The 17,207-nt window shown below is 46.5% G+C and overlaps 2 protein-coding genes and 1 long non-coding RNA gene across 3 annotated transcripts; all 3 read left to right on the forward strand.

Annotated features, from left to right (window-relative positions):
* The first annotated feature begins 10,953 nt into the window (after window positions 1-10,953).
* Window positions 10,954-11,338, forward strand: LOC9659882. Its single transcript, XR_002990422.1, has 3 exons — window positions 10,954-11,017; window positions 11,077-11,178; window positions 11,248-11,338. It is a non-coding gene; the product is annotated as an uncharacterized LOC9659882 (long non-coding RNA).
* A 2,435-nt stretch (window positions 11,339-13,773) lies between these two features.
* Window positions 13,774-14,492, forward strand: LOC9659883 (iron-sulfur cluster assembly scaffold protein IscU). Its single transcript, XM_002986595.2, has 3 exons — window positions 13,774-14,089; window positions 14,150-14,204; window positions 14,279-14,492. The coding sequence occupies exons 1-3, from the start codon at window positions 13,774-13,776 to the stop codon at window positions 14,448-14,450; spliced, it is 543 nt and encodes a 180-aa protein (XP_002986641.2). The 3' UTR covers window positions 14,451-14,492.
* On the forward strand, window positions 14,492-17,107 carry LOC9659884 (T-complex protein 1 subunit zeta 1). Its single transcript, XM_002986596.2, has 15 exons — window positions 14,492-14,673; window positions 14,734-14,797; window positions 14,863-14,998; window positions 15,066-15,217; window positions 15,273-15,320; window positions 15,378-15,470; window positions 15,529-15,635; window positions 15,695-15,809; window positions 15,862-15,948; window positions 16,001-16,205; window positions 16,270-16,364; window positions 16,417-16,485; window positions 16,556-16,663; window positions 16,721-16,839; window positions 16,916-17,107. The coding sequence occupies exons 1-15, from the start codon at window positions 14,540-14,542 to the stop codon at window positions 16,986-16,988; spliced, it is 1,605 nt and encodes a 534-aa protein (XP_002986642.1). The 5' UTR covers window positions 14,492-14,539; the 3' UTR covers window positions 16,989-17,107.
* Window positions 17,108-17,207: the final 100 nt, after the last annotated feature.

The raw sequence follows: 17,207 nt of genomic DNA on the forward strand, positions 1-17,207 counted from the left end.
CAAAAAGGTTTAGGCCCCTCAAACTTGGCTTAAACCCCAAATTTTTTTTGGGGGGAAAAGGCGGGGTGAAATTTCAACTGGGGGGGAAACTTTTTTAAAAAGGTTTCCCAAAACCCCCGGAGGAAGATTTTTTCCCCCTTGGGGAGGATTTTTTTTTTTTTTCCCCCCCCCCAAACCCTTTTTTTGAAAAAAAGTTTCCCCCCCCTTTTGGCACCCCCTTCCATTGGGGGGGGTAAAAAAAGGCCCCTTTTAATTCAACCCCCGAAAAATTTTTTCCCTTTCCCCCCAAAGTCCATTTTCCCCCCCCCCCAAGGCCCCTTGGTTTCATTTTGGAAACCCCCTGGGGGGGTTCCTTCAAAAGGGGTTCCGGGCCCCCCCTATCCCTTTTAAATTTTGGGAACCCCTTGGAGGCCCCCCCCCCCCCCCCCCCCCCCCTCCCCAGGAGACACACGCTTTGGGCTTTCACCCCTCAATTTGTATTAGTACTTGAACTCGGTCTCGCACTCGATCTTGGACTTGATCTCGGACCTGACTTCGGACTCGATCTCGGACTCGATCTCAGACTCGACCTCAGACCCGATCTCGGACTCAACCTCAGACTTAGTCTCGAACCCAATCTTGGATCTTGGACTCTGTCTCGAACTTGGTCTCGAACTCGGTCTCGAACTCGGTCTCAGAGTCGGTCTCGAACTCGATCCTAGACTCTATCTCAAATTCGGTCTCAAAATCAGTCTTACACTCGATCTCAGACCCAGTCCCATCCAATAAACTCTTTATCATTTCGGTCATGCTTTTGGGGATCCTTTAACCTACGACACCTTAAGGAGTTAGTTCTTTACATATATGTGATCCAATCCCTAGCTCAAAGTTACTTATTACAAAGGCAACTTTGGTAGAGAGTTATTTGCGACATCTACTAGCCCTCCGAGGGAAACTCTAAGGTAGCTTTGTTAAGATCCTTATTGATACAAGTGTTTCGGATAATTTTGTGGCTGTAATTATAGTCTGGCAAGCCAAAATAATGGTGTAGTGGTTGGGTGAACCAAGGACTATAAAGCTTGTTCAAGGTAGCCAAAGCACCAATGAAGTACTTCGATAAACAAGATATAAGCGACTAATTTTTCCATTTTACTTTAGTCACTTAACCACACCTTCGACCACTTGGAGGAGTCTCCCTCACAACCTTCGTAAGTCCTATTTTGGACTTGGGCTTACTAGCCCCGAGAATGGCATCCCCGCCACTCAACTTGGTCCAAGTGCTCCACGTGTCCGATCCCATGACCGACACCCCAAGGTACCACCAACATATCAGCCTGTTACGCTAAGGCCATATCCATTCACCTTGGTCACAACGATGGTCTGACACCACCTGCGTCCCAGTCCTGTCACTCAAAGATTAGGCCCTCTATCCACGAGTGATCATCCCAGATCCACTCCTTAGCATCCTTAGGATGCCCACAGACATGGGGATTAGCCTTCCCCAATATCTCCGTTCCAGTCCCCACCAAGTCCCTTTTCGTCCTTGGCCATGCTCGCCAATACTGCCACTGGATCAAGGCCCACGGGCCCGACCACTAAGTCCCATTGTCCTCTAGGACTTCCTCCTTGTGTGACCGTATCCTTGGTCACCACACCAGAGGACTACTCCTCTTCCTTTCCACAGTTTGGGACTTTAGGACGACATTTCGGAACACCGTGGCCCTACGCGGGCCTCGTGGGTACTCTCCCTGCCTTTCGCCTTTAGGTGCTCTAGCCATGGGCTTAGAGCGAGGTTCCATTGAGCCACACCAGGTATCCAAGTAGGTAGTGCCACCCACACTTGGACTGGGAGCATCAGCCAGACGATCTCCCAGGGGAACTAGAACCAGCTCTTGAACACTTCACCAAGCTACCCCGCTTGTCGGTCCGTGTTCACTCTAGTCTTGGACTTCCCAGTGGTCAGCTCATCACCCAACACTAGGTGCAGCATCTCTGGGCCAAATTGGCCTTTCCTGGCCAGACTGGCTCCACTGTAGTCCTCCCTCTACTATACTTTTGGAGCTCACCAAACCCCCCAGGGTCTGGGAGACGAACGCTTTGGGCTTTCACCCTCTCAGACTCGAACTCAGACTCGGACTTGGACTTGGACTCGGACTCGGACTCGGACTCGGACTCGGACTCGGACTCAGACTCGGACTCGGACTCGGGCTCAGGCTCGGGCTTAGGCTTGGTCTCGGTCTCGGTCCCGATCTCGGTCTCGACTTCGGACTCCATCTCTGGTCCATCTCAGACTCCATCTCGGACTCCATCTCGGGCCCATCTCGAACTCCACCTCGGGTCCATCTCAGACTCCACCTCGGGTCCATTTCGGACTCCGTCTCGAGTCCATCTCGGACTCCATCTCGGACTCCACCTTGGGTCCATCTCAGACTCCACCTTGGGTCCATCTCGGACTCCATCTCGGACTCCACCTCGGGTCCATCTCGGACTCCACCTCGGGTCCATCTTGGACTCCATCTCGAGTCCATCTCGGGTCCATCTCGGACTCCATCTCGGATCCATCTCGGACTCCATCTCGGGTCCATCTCGGACTCCATCTTGGGTCCATTTCGGGTCCATCTCGGACTCCGTCTCGGGTCCGTCTTAGACTCAATCTCGGATCCATCTCGGGTCCACCTCGGACTCCATCTCGGGGTCCTTCTCAGACTCCACTTTGGACTTCAACTCAGGCCCATCTTGGGTCCATCTCGAACACTTCCACGTGTCATGTATTGGTCCTTTTGGGTCCCTTTTTGGATCCTCGCTTATTGCTCACTTTGTGCTCATTCCTTGAGCACTTTGTTGGGAGTTCCACTCCCGCTCTTGACCTTTCAAGTCAGAGCTTTTAGTCCAAACGTGTTACACTTGTTTGGCTTTCGCTTCGGCCACTACCACGTGGCGCCCTTCCGGCTCCACTTTGGGCCTAGGGATTTTGTGTTTCACACAAGGGTCGAAGTAGGGACATGGAAAGTGGACATGGATTTCACTATGTTAGACATGGCAGGATTTAACATAATCTTTGGGATGGATTGGTTCAATCAATTCATAGTAACCTTGAACAAGGTGAGAACCTTGTGGTACTGGTGAATGCTTAAGGAGAACAATATAGGATGGAGGCTCAGGATTTAAAGGTAGGGCAATGTAAAGCCAAAGGCTCCTACTTGAACCTAGTGTCTATAAAAAGACAACTCATTAAAGGAACCAAAACTGCATTTTTTTATTTACTCTCAATAGGGAGTGACAAAACAATGGGAACAGAGGAAATACCTTTAGTGATACAATAGATGTTAAATTAATTTCGAGATACCATGCCATGCCAGAGGAGTTATTGGCAGGGTTACCCCCTGCATGACTAATAGAATATAAGATCGAGCTAGTCAAAAGTGATAAGGCAGTGGTTTGTCCTCTTTATAGGTTGAACGAAAATGAACCTAAGGAGCTCAAGCGCCAACTTGAGGAATTTAGTGGATAAAGGGTATGGTAGGTTGAGCAAGTCACCGTATAAATTCCATAGCCCAAACTTGGCCACTAGTCTTTTGCTCCTATCCATTGATTGTTGCATCAAGCAACAAAAGATCACTACCTCCCTCTTTGAGGTATTCTTTTGGTTCCATGACAAAGCTCCACTTCGCCAAATTCAGAGGGTGCTCACCCTTAGTAGGCCTCTTTCGCAACTTCTGCTATGGGCCCCTTCCATGGCCCAACATTGTGACCCTCCCATAGGTCCTTTCTAGAGACTACTTTCTTGAACTCACAATACCATTGTATCGTCGTAGTTCATTTCCCTTATGTGTCCTTCCCACTTGGTCACCTTGACCAAGCCACACCATTATCAATAATTCAAATCAATGCTTTGAACTAGGAACCTTGTTCCTTAACCTTAAAAGGACCTTGTCCTTGTTTAGCCATACGATCACCTAGTGATCTAATCTTGACACTTTAACAGGTTTGCCAATAGGTACTAGGTCTCCCAGACCTTTAACTTGTTGACTATGACCCCGGGGGCATCCCCCACACTTGGCGGTGTGCCCAAGTTAGCCCTTCCGGCCAAGGGTCCATAGCAACTGAGACTGGGTGTCCCCATCTCATTCACCACATCCTTGGTGCCACTCGCACCAAAGTGTTCAAGTTAGATCTGCCGAGCCACACTAAGCAATCTAACCGTGTATCACGACTCCGGAGCATCCCCCGCTTGGCGGTGTGCCCAAGCCAGTCTCTTCACTGAGAGTCTATGACCACCGAAATATAAGTGTCCTCATATTCCAAACCATCACCATGCCCTAGTGATTTGGGACTCAAACCCAAGCACTAGATGGTCGGGACTCGAACCCAACCTCCGTATATGCATCTATGGACGGCATCACCCAAGATGCCTGGCGTGACTCATCACACCGGTGCACCAATTTATACTTAAAGTGCGTTATAGATCATAGCTTAGGAACCTAATTCCTCCACACTACCAAGTCCTCTCACTTGACAAGTTTATGATCATACATGGACTCCTCCATGCTTAGCCCCATGGCCCACCCTTTTTGAAGTTATCACCTTCACCTAGGGTATTTGTTCCCCCGACTTGCCAATCTCACTTGGCAAGTCCTCCGACCACTGTAACATGGTTTTTGCATAAGCGTGAAAGTCCTTGACCATTGACTTTCGTTCAAATCCCTCTCTTTGAACACTCGGGAACTACTTCCCTAACCTTGATAGCCTTGCCTCATGGCAAGTTTCAAGACCACGCTTCTGCTGCGCTACTCTGATTTCGCGCGTTCCATGAACCATTTACACTTGGCCTTTCTAGGTACTAAGCTACCTAGAATCATCTTTGGGAACCTTGAAGGAACTCTGTCCCTTAGCTTGCTAAGGCCTCCCTTTTCGCAAGCTTTATAGTTGCCATATAGTCTAACATGGATAATTCCATATTTTAGACTCTCCATGGCATCACAGTTGCTAGCAACAACATCCTTGAGCACCCTCTTGATTCTCCACTCCCAACTTACATAACCACCGTTGGATATGCCCTTCGATTTCTATGGTTCAATACTATTTGCCTTTTGGCCCCATATGTTTCCTTTGGTTATTCTCCTCCAGACTAGGAGGATAGCTTTGCATATTTTACTATGCCTTAGCAAATATTCTTAGGGATAAACCTACTCGATAGCCTAGGGAGTGGTTCCTCAATCTTGGGCATGCTCACCTTATAATCCCACACATCGGGATTAACGTTGCTGCTTATGGGCCTTTACATGCCCATCACTAGCCTTGCCAAAATTCCATTTTTGGCTTTGTCCAATTCAGGTAGACAGTTTCCTCCTGTCTCCACAACCTTGGACATTTGGATAGCACCTAGTATCCATCATTCGCTAGGGACTTAGTCCCTTGGGCCTTATCTATTGCCCTTGCGACACGAAACACCACCTCCTAGTGTTCTAGAGTGTTTGGGTGTCCCAATGATGGCCTCCTGACAATGAGCATTCCCATTTACGACATTGACTTACTATATCGCAACATAAACAATTTATCCCCCATAAGGGTATATCTAACTTCTTTATGCCATTAAGAAGTCTTGAGTAACTACCTTCTACCCATTTAACTAATTATCTTGCACCTCTTGCTTAGTTGCCCCATGGTTGTCAAGTCTTACAATTCATTGTTTGGTGCTTCCACACTTCCATCATTATCTGGGTCACCACACTCCAACCGCATGCCTTCCAGCTTAGGCCATGCCATTCCCGCTTCCATTGGGATTCCCTTGGCAAGGGGTTCTTATAAACCCACCATCATAAACTCAAGGTATCACACTTTAGCACATTTGGTGTCTCCACACCATCGACTCTACGAGCCTACCCTTATAACACTACTTATTAGTGTCTAGGTCTTGCCAAGACCAATATAGTTGTTCCTCATGCTAACTATCTGTTAGCACCGCACCATAGTGTATGCACCCAACTCTGGGCCAAAGTTGCTTTCTTCTTGGAACATTTTTCCCACAACTTTAGTATGGCACATTCTGCCATCAATGAGATACCTACTGTTCTCATACTTGGATTTTATGATCCTCCCCATACCTCATGGGGCACCATACACCTCAGTCTAAATGCTCCAACCAATCCCTTATGACCATTCCCTGACTCCGCTTGAGTCATTTAGCATTTTGGACTTTGCTAATCCAACAACCTACAAGGTCTCAGTCTTAGAGGTGCCAACTCACTGGAATACAACTTCTTGTATTCATGTCCTCCTCACAAAGACAATCTTTGCAAGTGTTACTCTGACACTTGATGATTTTCTTGGGGCTAACCTTTGCCCCTTAGGACTACTTGTCCATGTGATGAGAATAGCAACTCATCTTTAAGTACACCCCCAACTCCTTGGGTTGTTCTAGCATTTATTAGAGGTAGCTTCGGCTACCATTTCAAGGACTGGTGTCCTCTTCTGTATTTGACCTCCCATGGTCAACAATTCCGGTCTCAAATTTATGAGTACCAGCCTCAACCATATAAGGGTAATCTTGTGACTCCTTTATTATTTTGGAGTCTACATCTTTCCCGTGATCCCAACTATAGTTGTTTACCACAACTACATTAGCTCGTTTGCTACATCAAACGCTCATCTGGATCACATCCTCAGCTCTCTGAGGAAACCCTTATACTGTTCCCAAGATCCCAAAGTCATTCCCTTACTGGCCCTTTTCCATCCACCATATCGTGCACAAGTTCATGCATGAACTTGAGTGGAGAGCCATGTCCTTTCGACATGCTACTCCTTGAGGATAGGTCCATATCTAGAACCTTCCGATTCCAATACAAGCGGTGATATACTTGGCCACCAATAAGAGTCGGACTAAGGAACAGCTCTGATACCAAGTTGTAAGCGACTAAATTTTCCATTCTACTTTAGTCACTTAACCACACCTCCAACCACTTTAAGGAGTCTCACTCACAACCTCCATAAGTTCTATTTCAGACTTGGGCTTGCTAGCCTCGAGAATGGCATCCCCGCCACTCAACCTTTGCACTTGATCTAAGTGCTCCACGTGTCCAATCCCATGACCAACACCCCAAGGTACCACCGACATATCAGCTTGTTACGCTAAGGCCATGCCCCTTTACCTTGGTCACACCAGTGGTCTAACACCACCTACATCACAGTCCCATCTCTCAAGGACTGGGCCATCCGTCCATGAGTGATCATTCCAAATCCACTCCTTAGCATCCTTAGGATGCCCACAGACATGGGGAATAGCCTTCCCCAATATCCCTTTTCCGGTCTTCACCAAGTCCCTTTCTACCCATGACTGTGTTTGCCAACACTGCCACTAAATCGAGGCCCACAAGCCCGACCACTAAGTCCTATGGTCCTCTGGGACTTCCTCACCACTCGACTGTATCCTTGGTCACTACACCAGAGGACTACTCCTCTTCCTTTCCACAGTCTGGGCCTTTGGGACAACATTTCGGAACACCGTGGCCCTACGTGGGCCTCACCCCGCCTTCTGCCTTTGGGTGCTCTAGCCATGGGCTTAGAGCGAAGTTCTGTTGAGCCACACCAGGTATTCAAGTAGGTAGTGCCACCCACACTTGGATTGGGAGCATCGGTTAGTCGATCTCCCGGGGGAACTAGAGCCGGCTCTTGAACACTTCACCAAGCTACCCCGCTTGTCGGTCCGTATTCACTCTAGTCTTGGACTTCCCAGTGGTTAGTTCATCACCCAACCCTGGGTATGGCCTTTCTGGGCCCAACTGGCCTTTCTTGGGCCAAACTGGCTCCACTAGGCTCCAACCCCCACACTCTCCCTACTATACTTTTGGAACCCCCCGCACCCCCCAGGGTCTGGGAGACGAACGCTTTGGGCTTTCACCCTCTCAGGCTCCGGACTCGGACTCGGACTCGGACTCGGACTCGGACTCGGATTCGGACTCGGACTCGGGCTCGGGCTCGGTCTCGGCCTCGGCCTCGGTCTCGGTCTCGGTCCCGATCTCGGTCTCGGTCTTGGTCTCGGTCCCGGTCTCGGTCCCGGTCTCGGTCTCGACTTCGGACTCCATCTCGGACTCCATCTCGGACTCCATCTCGGACTCCATCTCGGGTCCATCTCAGACTCTATCTCGGACTCCATCTCGGACTCCATCTCGGACTCCATCTCGGGTCCATCTTGGGTCCATCTCGGACTCCATCTCGGGCTCCATCTCAGACTCCATCTCGGACTCCATCTCAGACTCCATCTCGGGTCTGTCTCGGACACTTTCACGTGTCATGTGTTGGTTCTTTTTAGGTCCCTTTTTGGAGCCTCGCTTATTGCTCGTTTCATGCTCGTTCCTCGAGCATTTTGTTAGGAGTTCCACTCCCACTCTCGACTTTTTCAAGTTGGAGCTTTTTAGTCCAAACGTGTTACGCTCGTTTGGTTTTTGCTTCGGCCACCACCACATGGCACCCTTCCGGCTCCACTTTGGGGCCTAGGGATTTTGTGTCTCACAGTCAGAGGCAATAAACCACTTTACTAATTTGAGCCTTAATCTCATAAGGCCCCACGAACTTATTTAAGGAACTCAAGGTTATTTCATTTCCAAGAATATATACATTTTACCTGGCAGTTGGTGTGATAAAGGTGAATGAGCATGGCCTTAGCGTAACGGGTTGGTATGTTAGTGGTACCTTTGGGTGTCGGTTATGAGATCAAACACATGGAACACTTGGACCAAGTGCAATGGTTGAGTAGTATGGATGTCATTCTTAAGGCTACTAAGTCCCCAAGTTCGAAATAAGACTTATGGAGGTTGTGAGTAAGACTTCTCCAAATGGTCGGAAGTGTGATTAAGTGACTAAAGTAAAATGGAAAATTTAGTCGCTTACAATTTGGTATTGGAGCTATTCCTTAGTTTAAATCTTATTGGTGCTCAAGTATATCACCACTTGGTTTAGCATTGGGAAGGTCCTAAAAGTGGGCCTATCCTTGAGGAGTAGCAGGTCGGGAGGACATGGCTTTTCACTACAATTCATATGTGAATTTGTAGGCAAGGTGGTAAATAAAAAAAGCCAACTTTGGGATCTTGGGAATAATATAAGGTTTTTCTCAAAGAGTTAAAGATGTGATTCATATGAGCATTTAACTTAGCAAATTGGCTAATATAGTTGTGGTAAACAGCTATAGTTGAGATCATAGGAAAGATAAAGACTCTAAAACAATAAAAGAATCCCAAGATTATCCTCATATAATTAAGGCTGATGCTCATGAATTTGATACCAGAATTAATGACCGTGGGAGGTCAAATACGGATGAGGATATGAGTCCTTAAAATGGTAATTGGGGCTACATTTTATAAATGATGGAACAAACCCAAGGAGTTGGGGGTGTACTTAAAGGATGAATTAGTATTCTCATCATATGGACGAATAATCCTAAAAAGGCAAAAGTAGCCCACAGCAAATGAAAATTAATTAAATGTTAGAATAACACTTGCAAAGATGGTCCTTATGAGTAGAACATGAATACAAGAAGATGTATTCTAGTGAACTGACACCTCAAACATAGTCAATCTGTTAAAGGCCTTAAGATATTTAGGGTTAACCATCCTTCGATTAGACCTCTCGAAATACTTCTCTGATACTTCTTCTAGAGTTAATTTTCCCATAAAAGACTTCAACATATCTTCTAACAACAATTCATGTGTTTTGTCTACCCATCTAATTATGGATGCTCACCACTACTCTTAATTAGCTTCTTAAAGACTATTTGCCAAAACTTTTGATGTGAATTTAAGATCCTAATCATTCACAATATCATCTCATATTCCTTCACTGTAGAGCTGAACATTAAGATATCATTACAGTAATCAAGAAAGGTTGTAAAAATTGATTCATCAACTTTTGAAAGTGGCAGAAGGATTTGTCAAACCAATGGCATCACCAAATATTGGTAGTGATTTATACTTATTAAGAATGCCATCATTGGAGTATCCTTTGACTTAACATAAATCTAATGATACCCTTGTTTCAAATCAATCTTTATAAACTATTGAGTACCACAAGGATAATCAAGCAAATAATTGATACAAATAATTGAAAATATATTCTTCACTATCCAATCATTTAGTCCTTTGTAATTGGCACAATTTTTCTTTAACTATCACCACCATAGCAGCTTAAAGAAACTTGTTTATCTGCAACCACTTTTTTTGAAGATACTTAATAATTTCTATTGATCTCCTCATCTTCAATGGACTAGTATAAATCAATTGTCGATAATAAAGAGTAGCTCTAGCTATCTCATTTTGAATTCACATTCCGAGGGTAAACCATCAAGAAACTCATTTGAAAATCCATGATCCAGAAGGACTCTTGGCCATCATTCCTTGGAACACTTGGAAAAAACTTTAGACATTCCAACTATGGCATCTCCTTAAGAGCATAGATATAATATGAATAAAGAAAGATTTGATGAATTTATCATTTATGTTCAAAACTTTTATAAACTTCAAATAATTGCCACATATCATTTTTGGGATAATAATCAATATTTGTATGAGTTTCCATATGTTTCCAAAATACTACTCTGTAGTAATATAATGGTTTGAGTGCAACCACTTTTACAGATTATAGGATTTTCTTAATATATTCAAATGTGCATTTGAACATGCTAACAATTGTGATAAGGCAAATATTTGATAGAAATATTTTACTTACAACCTTTTGGCAACCTCCTATAAAAATGAGGTAGCAAAGATTTAGGGTTTATCGATTAGGTTGCGTTGATCTTGACGAGCGACATCAAAGGAAGAGAGGCAGGGATTCAAGAGTGAGTCAATACACCGAGGAGGAGATTCATGATTATCTTGTGAAGAAAGCCCAAAGAAAGGTACCTAGAGATCACTGTTTTTTGTTTTAGTTCTTCGTTACTAAATCCTGTGTTTCAGGCAGCCAAGGTAGCTAAGAAGCTGAAATCACAGTCTGTCTCGGGCTATTCAGACGACAGCAACCCTTTCGGAGACTCCAACTTGACTGAGAAGTGAGTAATTTCTTGTGCGGTTTTGGCGAGGTTTCTAGAGCTAATCCTCGGTTTCTAAGTTTGTGTGGAGGAAGAAGATCGAACGCGACATTGCGAATAAGGCACTGAACTTGAAAGATATCTCCGTGAAAGCTGAAAGGGTGCGCCAGGAGGAACAGATGGTAAGTTAGAATCTCTTCTTTGGATCGCTTGTTTGTTGCTCGGTTTTGCTCATGTTCTTGTGTTTCCAGAAGGAAATCGAGAAGGTTAAGAAGAAACGGGAAGAGAGAGCCATGGAGAAAGCAAAGAACGAGGAAGAGAAAGCCATGCTAGCAAGAGAGCGGGAGAAAAAGGAAGAAGAGGTATGATATAGATGTCCTTTTGCGTATCCTTTTGCAAGTTCTAATTACGCGTGAATGCACTGCAGTTTCTTTTCCACCAACGGGAAGTGCCCAGATACGCATCAAGGAGGGCCGAGCCACGAAGATTGATCTTCTATCCAAGCTCGACGACTTGAGGATGGCCGAGCCTTACCACACCTTCAAGGGCCTTAGCGTGAAAGAAGTGGAGAAGCTACGTGAAAAACTTCGCTTGCATTTGGAGCTGGACAGGAAAAATACCGAGTTCTGGGAGGCCATGACGGTTGTCTGCAACCCAGAGCTAGCATAGGGACGAAAGAGAGAAGCTGGAGCTTGCGGTGGAGAGGATAGTTTGGTGCTCGACGATGCTGGATCCATACCAGCATTGATCTAGACGTAAACACTCTCCTCCAAAACATGACCTCGCGTCAACTCCAGGAAGAGCAAGCAAAGATAGAAGAAAAATTGAGATCTGGATCAGCCAAGATCGTCGAGTTCTGGGAGTCCGTCCTAAAGAGAGTGCATGGCTTTGAAACGTCTTGTGCTTTGTTTCGCGATTTAAGTTCTGACATATAGATGCAAACTTACAGGCACAGCTCCGAGAAATAGCCATGGATCTTCTAGCGCAGCAGCTTTCAAGCAAGAAGGTTATAGAGGAAGCGATGGCTCCACGCTCTCCTCAGCCGATTCCTCGTCAAGCGGTTCGATGATTTTCCGGCTCCAGCAGAGGGAAAGTCTAGAGCATTCAATCCATTGAAACGGCTCAAGCAAGAGAATCAAATTTTCTATATGTAAAATGATCTTAGTCAAAACAAACGAAATCGGTCGTGAGATTGTACAAGTCATGAAGAGACATCTTCGTAGAAAGGGATGTAATCAAACATCGGTGGCCATGGGAAACGCCTCTTGTTCCTCTGGACGAAAAGCTGGATCATCAGGAACCTACTTGGGTAGAAGTCCAAGCATTTCTAAAGGGATGACGGCGTCCTCTTGCTCCTCGTCAAGGCCGTCGTTCTCATCAGGGCAGGAATTAAAAAGCCGGACGTCCAAACCTTGGAATTTCTCCAGGTTGAGCTCGTGGTGTTTGTCCGTCCTGATCATGAATGCCTGAGCAACAAAAAATGGAGACACGAACAAGTAAAATGCAAAGCTTGCTAGGTTCGTGGATGCTGGGAAAGCGCATGAAAAACTCCACGATGCACAGGGACTCCTGGCCGTCATCCCCTGGAAAAAACTTAAAACATTTCAACCGTGATATTTTCCTAAGAAAAAACCATGAGGAAATTTTAGTTTATCGATAAAAATATTTTACGTACAACCTTTTGGCAACCTACATCATGAAACTCTTTTTGAATGTAGTGCAAAAGGAGCTTTATGCCCACAAATGTATTCCAAATCAGACATGATCCTATTAAAATAACATGTACACTATAACAAAACTAATTATCTTATATATGCACTTCATGAACTCCAAAGCATTAATCAATGAAGTATCACTATTGTTTGTCTTGACAATCTTTTTTATAATACCACCAACTTCGATGCATGGAATATTACACTCCCAATTAATCTACAGCTTTTTATTATAAAACCATTCCTTCCTATGTCATTGTAGATCTTGACCAGATTCTTGTGATGATTGATATGAGTGATGACATTATCCAAATCTACATGCTGACTGCTGGACCAAAGCTCCAAGCTAATCTTCTGGAATCTCTCGTTCAATCCAAAAGTCAACACAGCACTAGTGATCCCCATAAACATTGAGTTCATGTTTCCTCTGAGCTTGTCATGCGCTCCACGTACTTCATGACTGGTTCAGAGACACCTTGGCAGCCACATGACATCTGACGGATGATATTCATTTCAGCTGCCCACAACTATTACACAACTCTTGCTTGTTTCTGACGCTGCTCAATCGAAGCCTCAATTTCCTCTTCTGTCAACCACCAGCTCGTCCATTCACAACATTCAGGAGCTTTTTCTGTGCAAGCTTAGCTTTCACAATGGAGAACTAACGAAATATATTCTCATGAGAGAGGAGAAGCTTAGATCCTTCATTTGTTGTGCTTTCCCATGCTCAAAACCATCAGATTACTTAGGATCTCCAAGGTATGTGCATGATAGCCACAAGAATTTTGATAATATAGATAGAGGATGAGATCGGGGCTTAAATCTCAAGAGAACCTTAAGATCACTCAAGATTTGGAAATTCCCCTCTTCTTTGATACCATGATGAAACAAAGGAGAACACATAACAACACGACACACCAACTCTCATATGCCCTTTGTTCACTGTGGATGGAGCCACATGTGATCCATCGCTCTTTTGAGTTTGACCCCGGTCCAAAAGGTATGTCCAGCGTGGCATATTTAAACAAAATTCCCTCGCCCTAATTAGGGCACGGGGAAAGCAGGATGATGTTCTGGCAGGCCGCGCGGGGATCCATTGCGCGAGGATCCATCGCAGAGGTGGTGGCGGTTGCAGCAGCGCGAGCGCGATCCCGATCGTCGTGCAGGCCCTACCATGACAAGGTGGTGGATCACTACGACAATCCCAGGAATGTGGGCTCATTCGACAAGGCGGATCCAAACGTGGGCACGGGCCTGGTGGGCGCACCCGCCTGCGGCGATGTGATGAAGCTCCAGATCAAGGTGGACGAATCGGGCAAGATTGTGGACTCGTGCTTCAAGACATTTGGGTGTGGATCGGCAATCGCGTCCTCGTCTGTGGGTGAGTGTGAGTGAGTCACTCCTGATGGATCGATCATCCGTCGCTGCTGCTAATTTGCAGCCACGGAATGGGTCAAGGGAAAGGGCGTGAACGACGTGATGGGCATCCGCAACAGGTGAATGGGGAACCAAGGATTCGATTCTCGCTGGTGCGTCGTCATGGTCACTAATTCTGTTGGTCTCTCGTCAGTGACATCGCCAAGCATCTGGCACTGCCGCCGGTGAAGCTCCACTGCAGCATGCTCGCCGAGGACGCCATCAAAGCTGCCGTCAAGGATTACAACAAGAAGAAGGCGGCGGGCGGCGGCATTGCCGCTGCTTCATCATCTTCTGGAGCTGGATCATCCGGAGCCAAGTCGTAGGATCGGTGTCCACTTCCAAGATTTGCTGAATCAAACAAAGCCTTTTACTCTCATAGGGTTAGGGTTAGGGTTTTGCGGCACTTTCAAGTATGGCGATCCGGTCGCTCAATCCCAATGCCGAGGTGCTCAACCGGTCGGCGGCACTGCACATGAACATCAACGCTGCCAAGGGCCTCCAGGATGTGGTGTGCACCAATCTGGGCCCCAAAGGAACCATGAAAATGTAAGCTGCTCTCTCTTTGTTCTTGGATTCTTTCTTGGATTGCTTAGACCAGGCTTTCAGGCTCGTTGGGGGCTCGGGCGACCTCAAGATCACCAAAGACGGCAATACCTTGCTCAGGGATATGGTAGGCTCTCTTCCTTTCCTCCTTTCTTCCTTCTTGGAAATGCTCACGGCTGTTTTTCGGTGAAGCAAATACAAAACGCCACAGCCATCATGATTGCCCGAACGGCTGTAGCGCAGGATGACATTAGCGGTGATGGAACTACTTCCACAGTTATCTTGATCGGAGAATTGATGAAACAGTCGGAGCGGTTCATCAGTGAAGGTAGCCCAAAGCGGATCGTTGTTTCTCGACGCACCTCTCTGTGTGTTTTTTTTTTTTTACTTTTCAGGAATGCATCCGCGCATACTGGTGGATGGTTTTGATATTGCCAAGAGGGCCACGCTAGAGTTCCTTGAGAACTTCAAAATTCCAGTCGAGATTGGAGATGCTCCCGACAAGGAGATCCTCAAAATGGTCGCGAGAACAACGTTGAGAACGAAGGTAGCCTCTCATCTGTGTTCTTCTTTCTTTGGCACTCAAACAAAATGCTCACCAGGTGCACGAGGCTTTGGCGGACCAGTTGACTGACATCGTTGTTAATGCGGTATAAAGGAGATGGCCTTTTTTACATGCATTTTGAGTCTAATACACCGGCTTGCAGGTTCTTTGTGTCAAGAAGCCGCAAGAGCCCCTGGATCTCTTCATGGTGGAAATAATGCACATGAGGCATAAGTTCGATACCGATACACGCCTTGTCTGTCTTTCTACTTAACCTCATCCGTAATCGGCCTCATCTTTTTCGTCTTTGACAGGTAGAAGGCCTTGTTCTCGACCACGGGTCTCGTCATCCGGACATGAAGAAAAGGGTGGACAATGCCTTTATTTTAACGTGCAATGTCTCCCTTGAGTACGAAAAGAGGTACACGAGCCCTTTTCTTGCATTCTAAGGTTGTATACATCATCTCACGCCTTCGGCAGCGAAATAAACGCAGGTTTCTTCTATTCCAACGCGGAGCAGAGGGAGAAGATGGTGGCCGCAGAAAGGAAGCAAGTTGATGACAAAGTGATGAGAATAATCGCTTTGAAAAAACAGGTACAGGATGTTGCCGGTGTTTTTTTTCCTGACGGCTTCATGTTTGCACCAGGTTTGCGATGGAACGGACAAATCTTTTGTTGTTATCAACCAAAAGGGGATAGATCCCATCTCGTTGGACTTGTTTGCGAAAGAAGGGGTAGTAATCCGGACTTGTCCATGGGCATTGCTGATGTTTCATCACCTTGTAGATCATTGCTCTAAGGAGGGCCAAGCGCCGAAACATGGAGAGACTGATCCTCGCTTGTGGTGGACACTCCGTGGATTCGGTGGAAGATCTCAGTCCGGACGTCCTGGGATGGGCCGGTACCGTATACGAGCACGTTCTTGGTGAAGAGAAGTACACCTTCGTGGAGAACGTTAAAAATCCACACTCTTGCACAATCTTAATCAAAGGTTGGTGGCCATACTTTGGCGGTGTTCTCAGCTACTTCTGTTTTGTGTGTGTGTGTGTGTGCAGGTCCAGATGACCATACAATTGCTCAAATCAAGGATGCCATCCGAGATGGGTTAAGGTCGGTCAAAAACACCATCGAGGACGAGGCCATTGTTTTGGTAAGTGCATGATTTCGTTTGGGAATGGGGGTGACTGACCAGCAACGAGCAGGGTGGAGGGGCATTTGAGGTGGCGGCCAGGCAGCATTTGATGAACATTGTCAAGAGAACCGTTCAAGGGGTATATATGCAGTGACTTCTTGTAATTTGTCGCTGACGCTATTTTTTTTGTCTTGATGGGGTTGATATAGCGTGCTCAACTTGGTGTGGAAGCATTCGCTGACGCACTTCTGGTGGTGCCAAAAACGCTGGCCCAGAATGCCGGGCTAGACACGCAGGATGTGCTCATCACGCTCCAGGTACGCAAACAAGTGCCTTGTTTCCTACGGGAGTGTTTGACGCGCGACACTGTGCAGTCGGAGCACGACAATGGAAACATTGTGGGCTTGAATATCAACACGGGCGAAGCAATGGACCCACAGGTGGAGGGTGTGTTTGACAACTATTCCGTCAAGCGCCAGATCGTGGATGCAGCGTACGTTAGCGAATCCCCTCGTCTTGCTTTGCCCCCCTCTCTCGTTCTAACAGCCCAAGCTTTTCTTTGGTGGCAGGCCGGTGATTGCTTCTCAGCTGCTGCTCGTAGACGAAGTCATCCGAGCGGGGCGGAACATGAGAAAGAATTAGGCGTGGCGTGGCGTGGCGCTGGCGAAGTTTGGTTTTTTTTTTGTTTAAATGCAGGTAGTCTACCAAAACAGATTGAGCGAACTCTCCTCTTTATTTAATGCAGGGGCTAGTTTGTCAAACAGGCCTAGTTTAGCTCTTTCTCTTTCCTTTCCTTGGTCAGTCAGTGAGAGAGGACCCTATCAGGTGATGGAGCCCTGATAGGGTCGGGGCCTGTTGGGG

Source organism: Selaginella moellendorffii, unplaced genomic scaffold (genome assembly GCF_000143415.4).
Source record: "Selaginella moellendorffii unplaced genomic scaffold, v1.0 SELMOscaffold_75, whole genome shotgun sequence".
In the NCBI taxonomy this organism is placed as follows: Eukaryota; Viridiplantae; Streptophyta; class Lycopodiopsida; order Selaginellales; family Selaginellaceae; genus Selaginella; species Selaginella moellendorffii.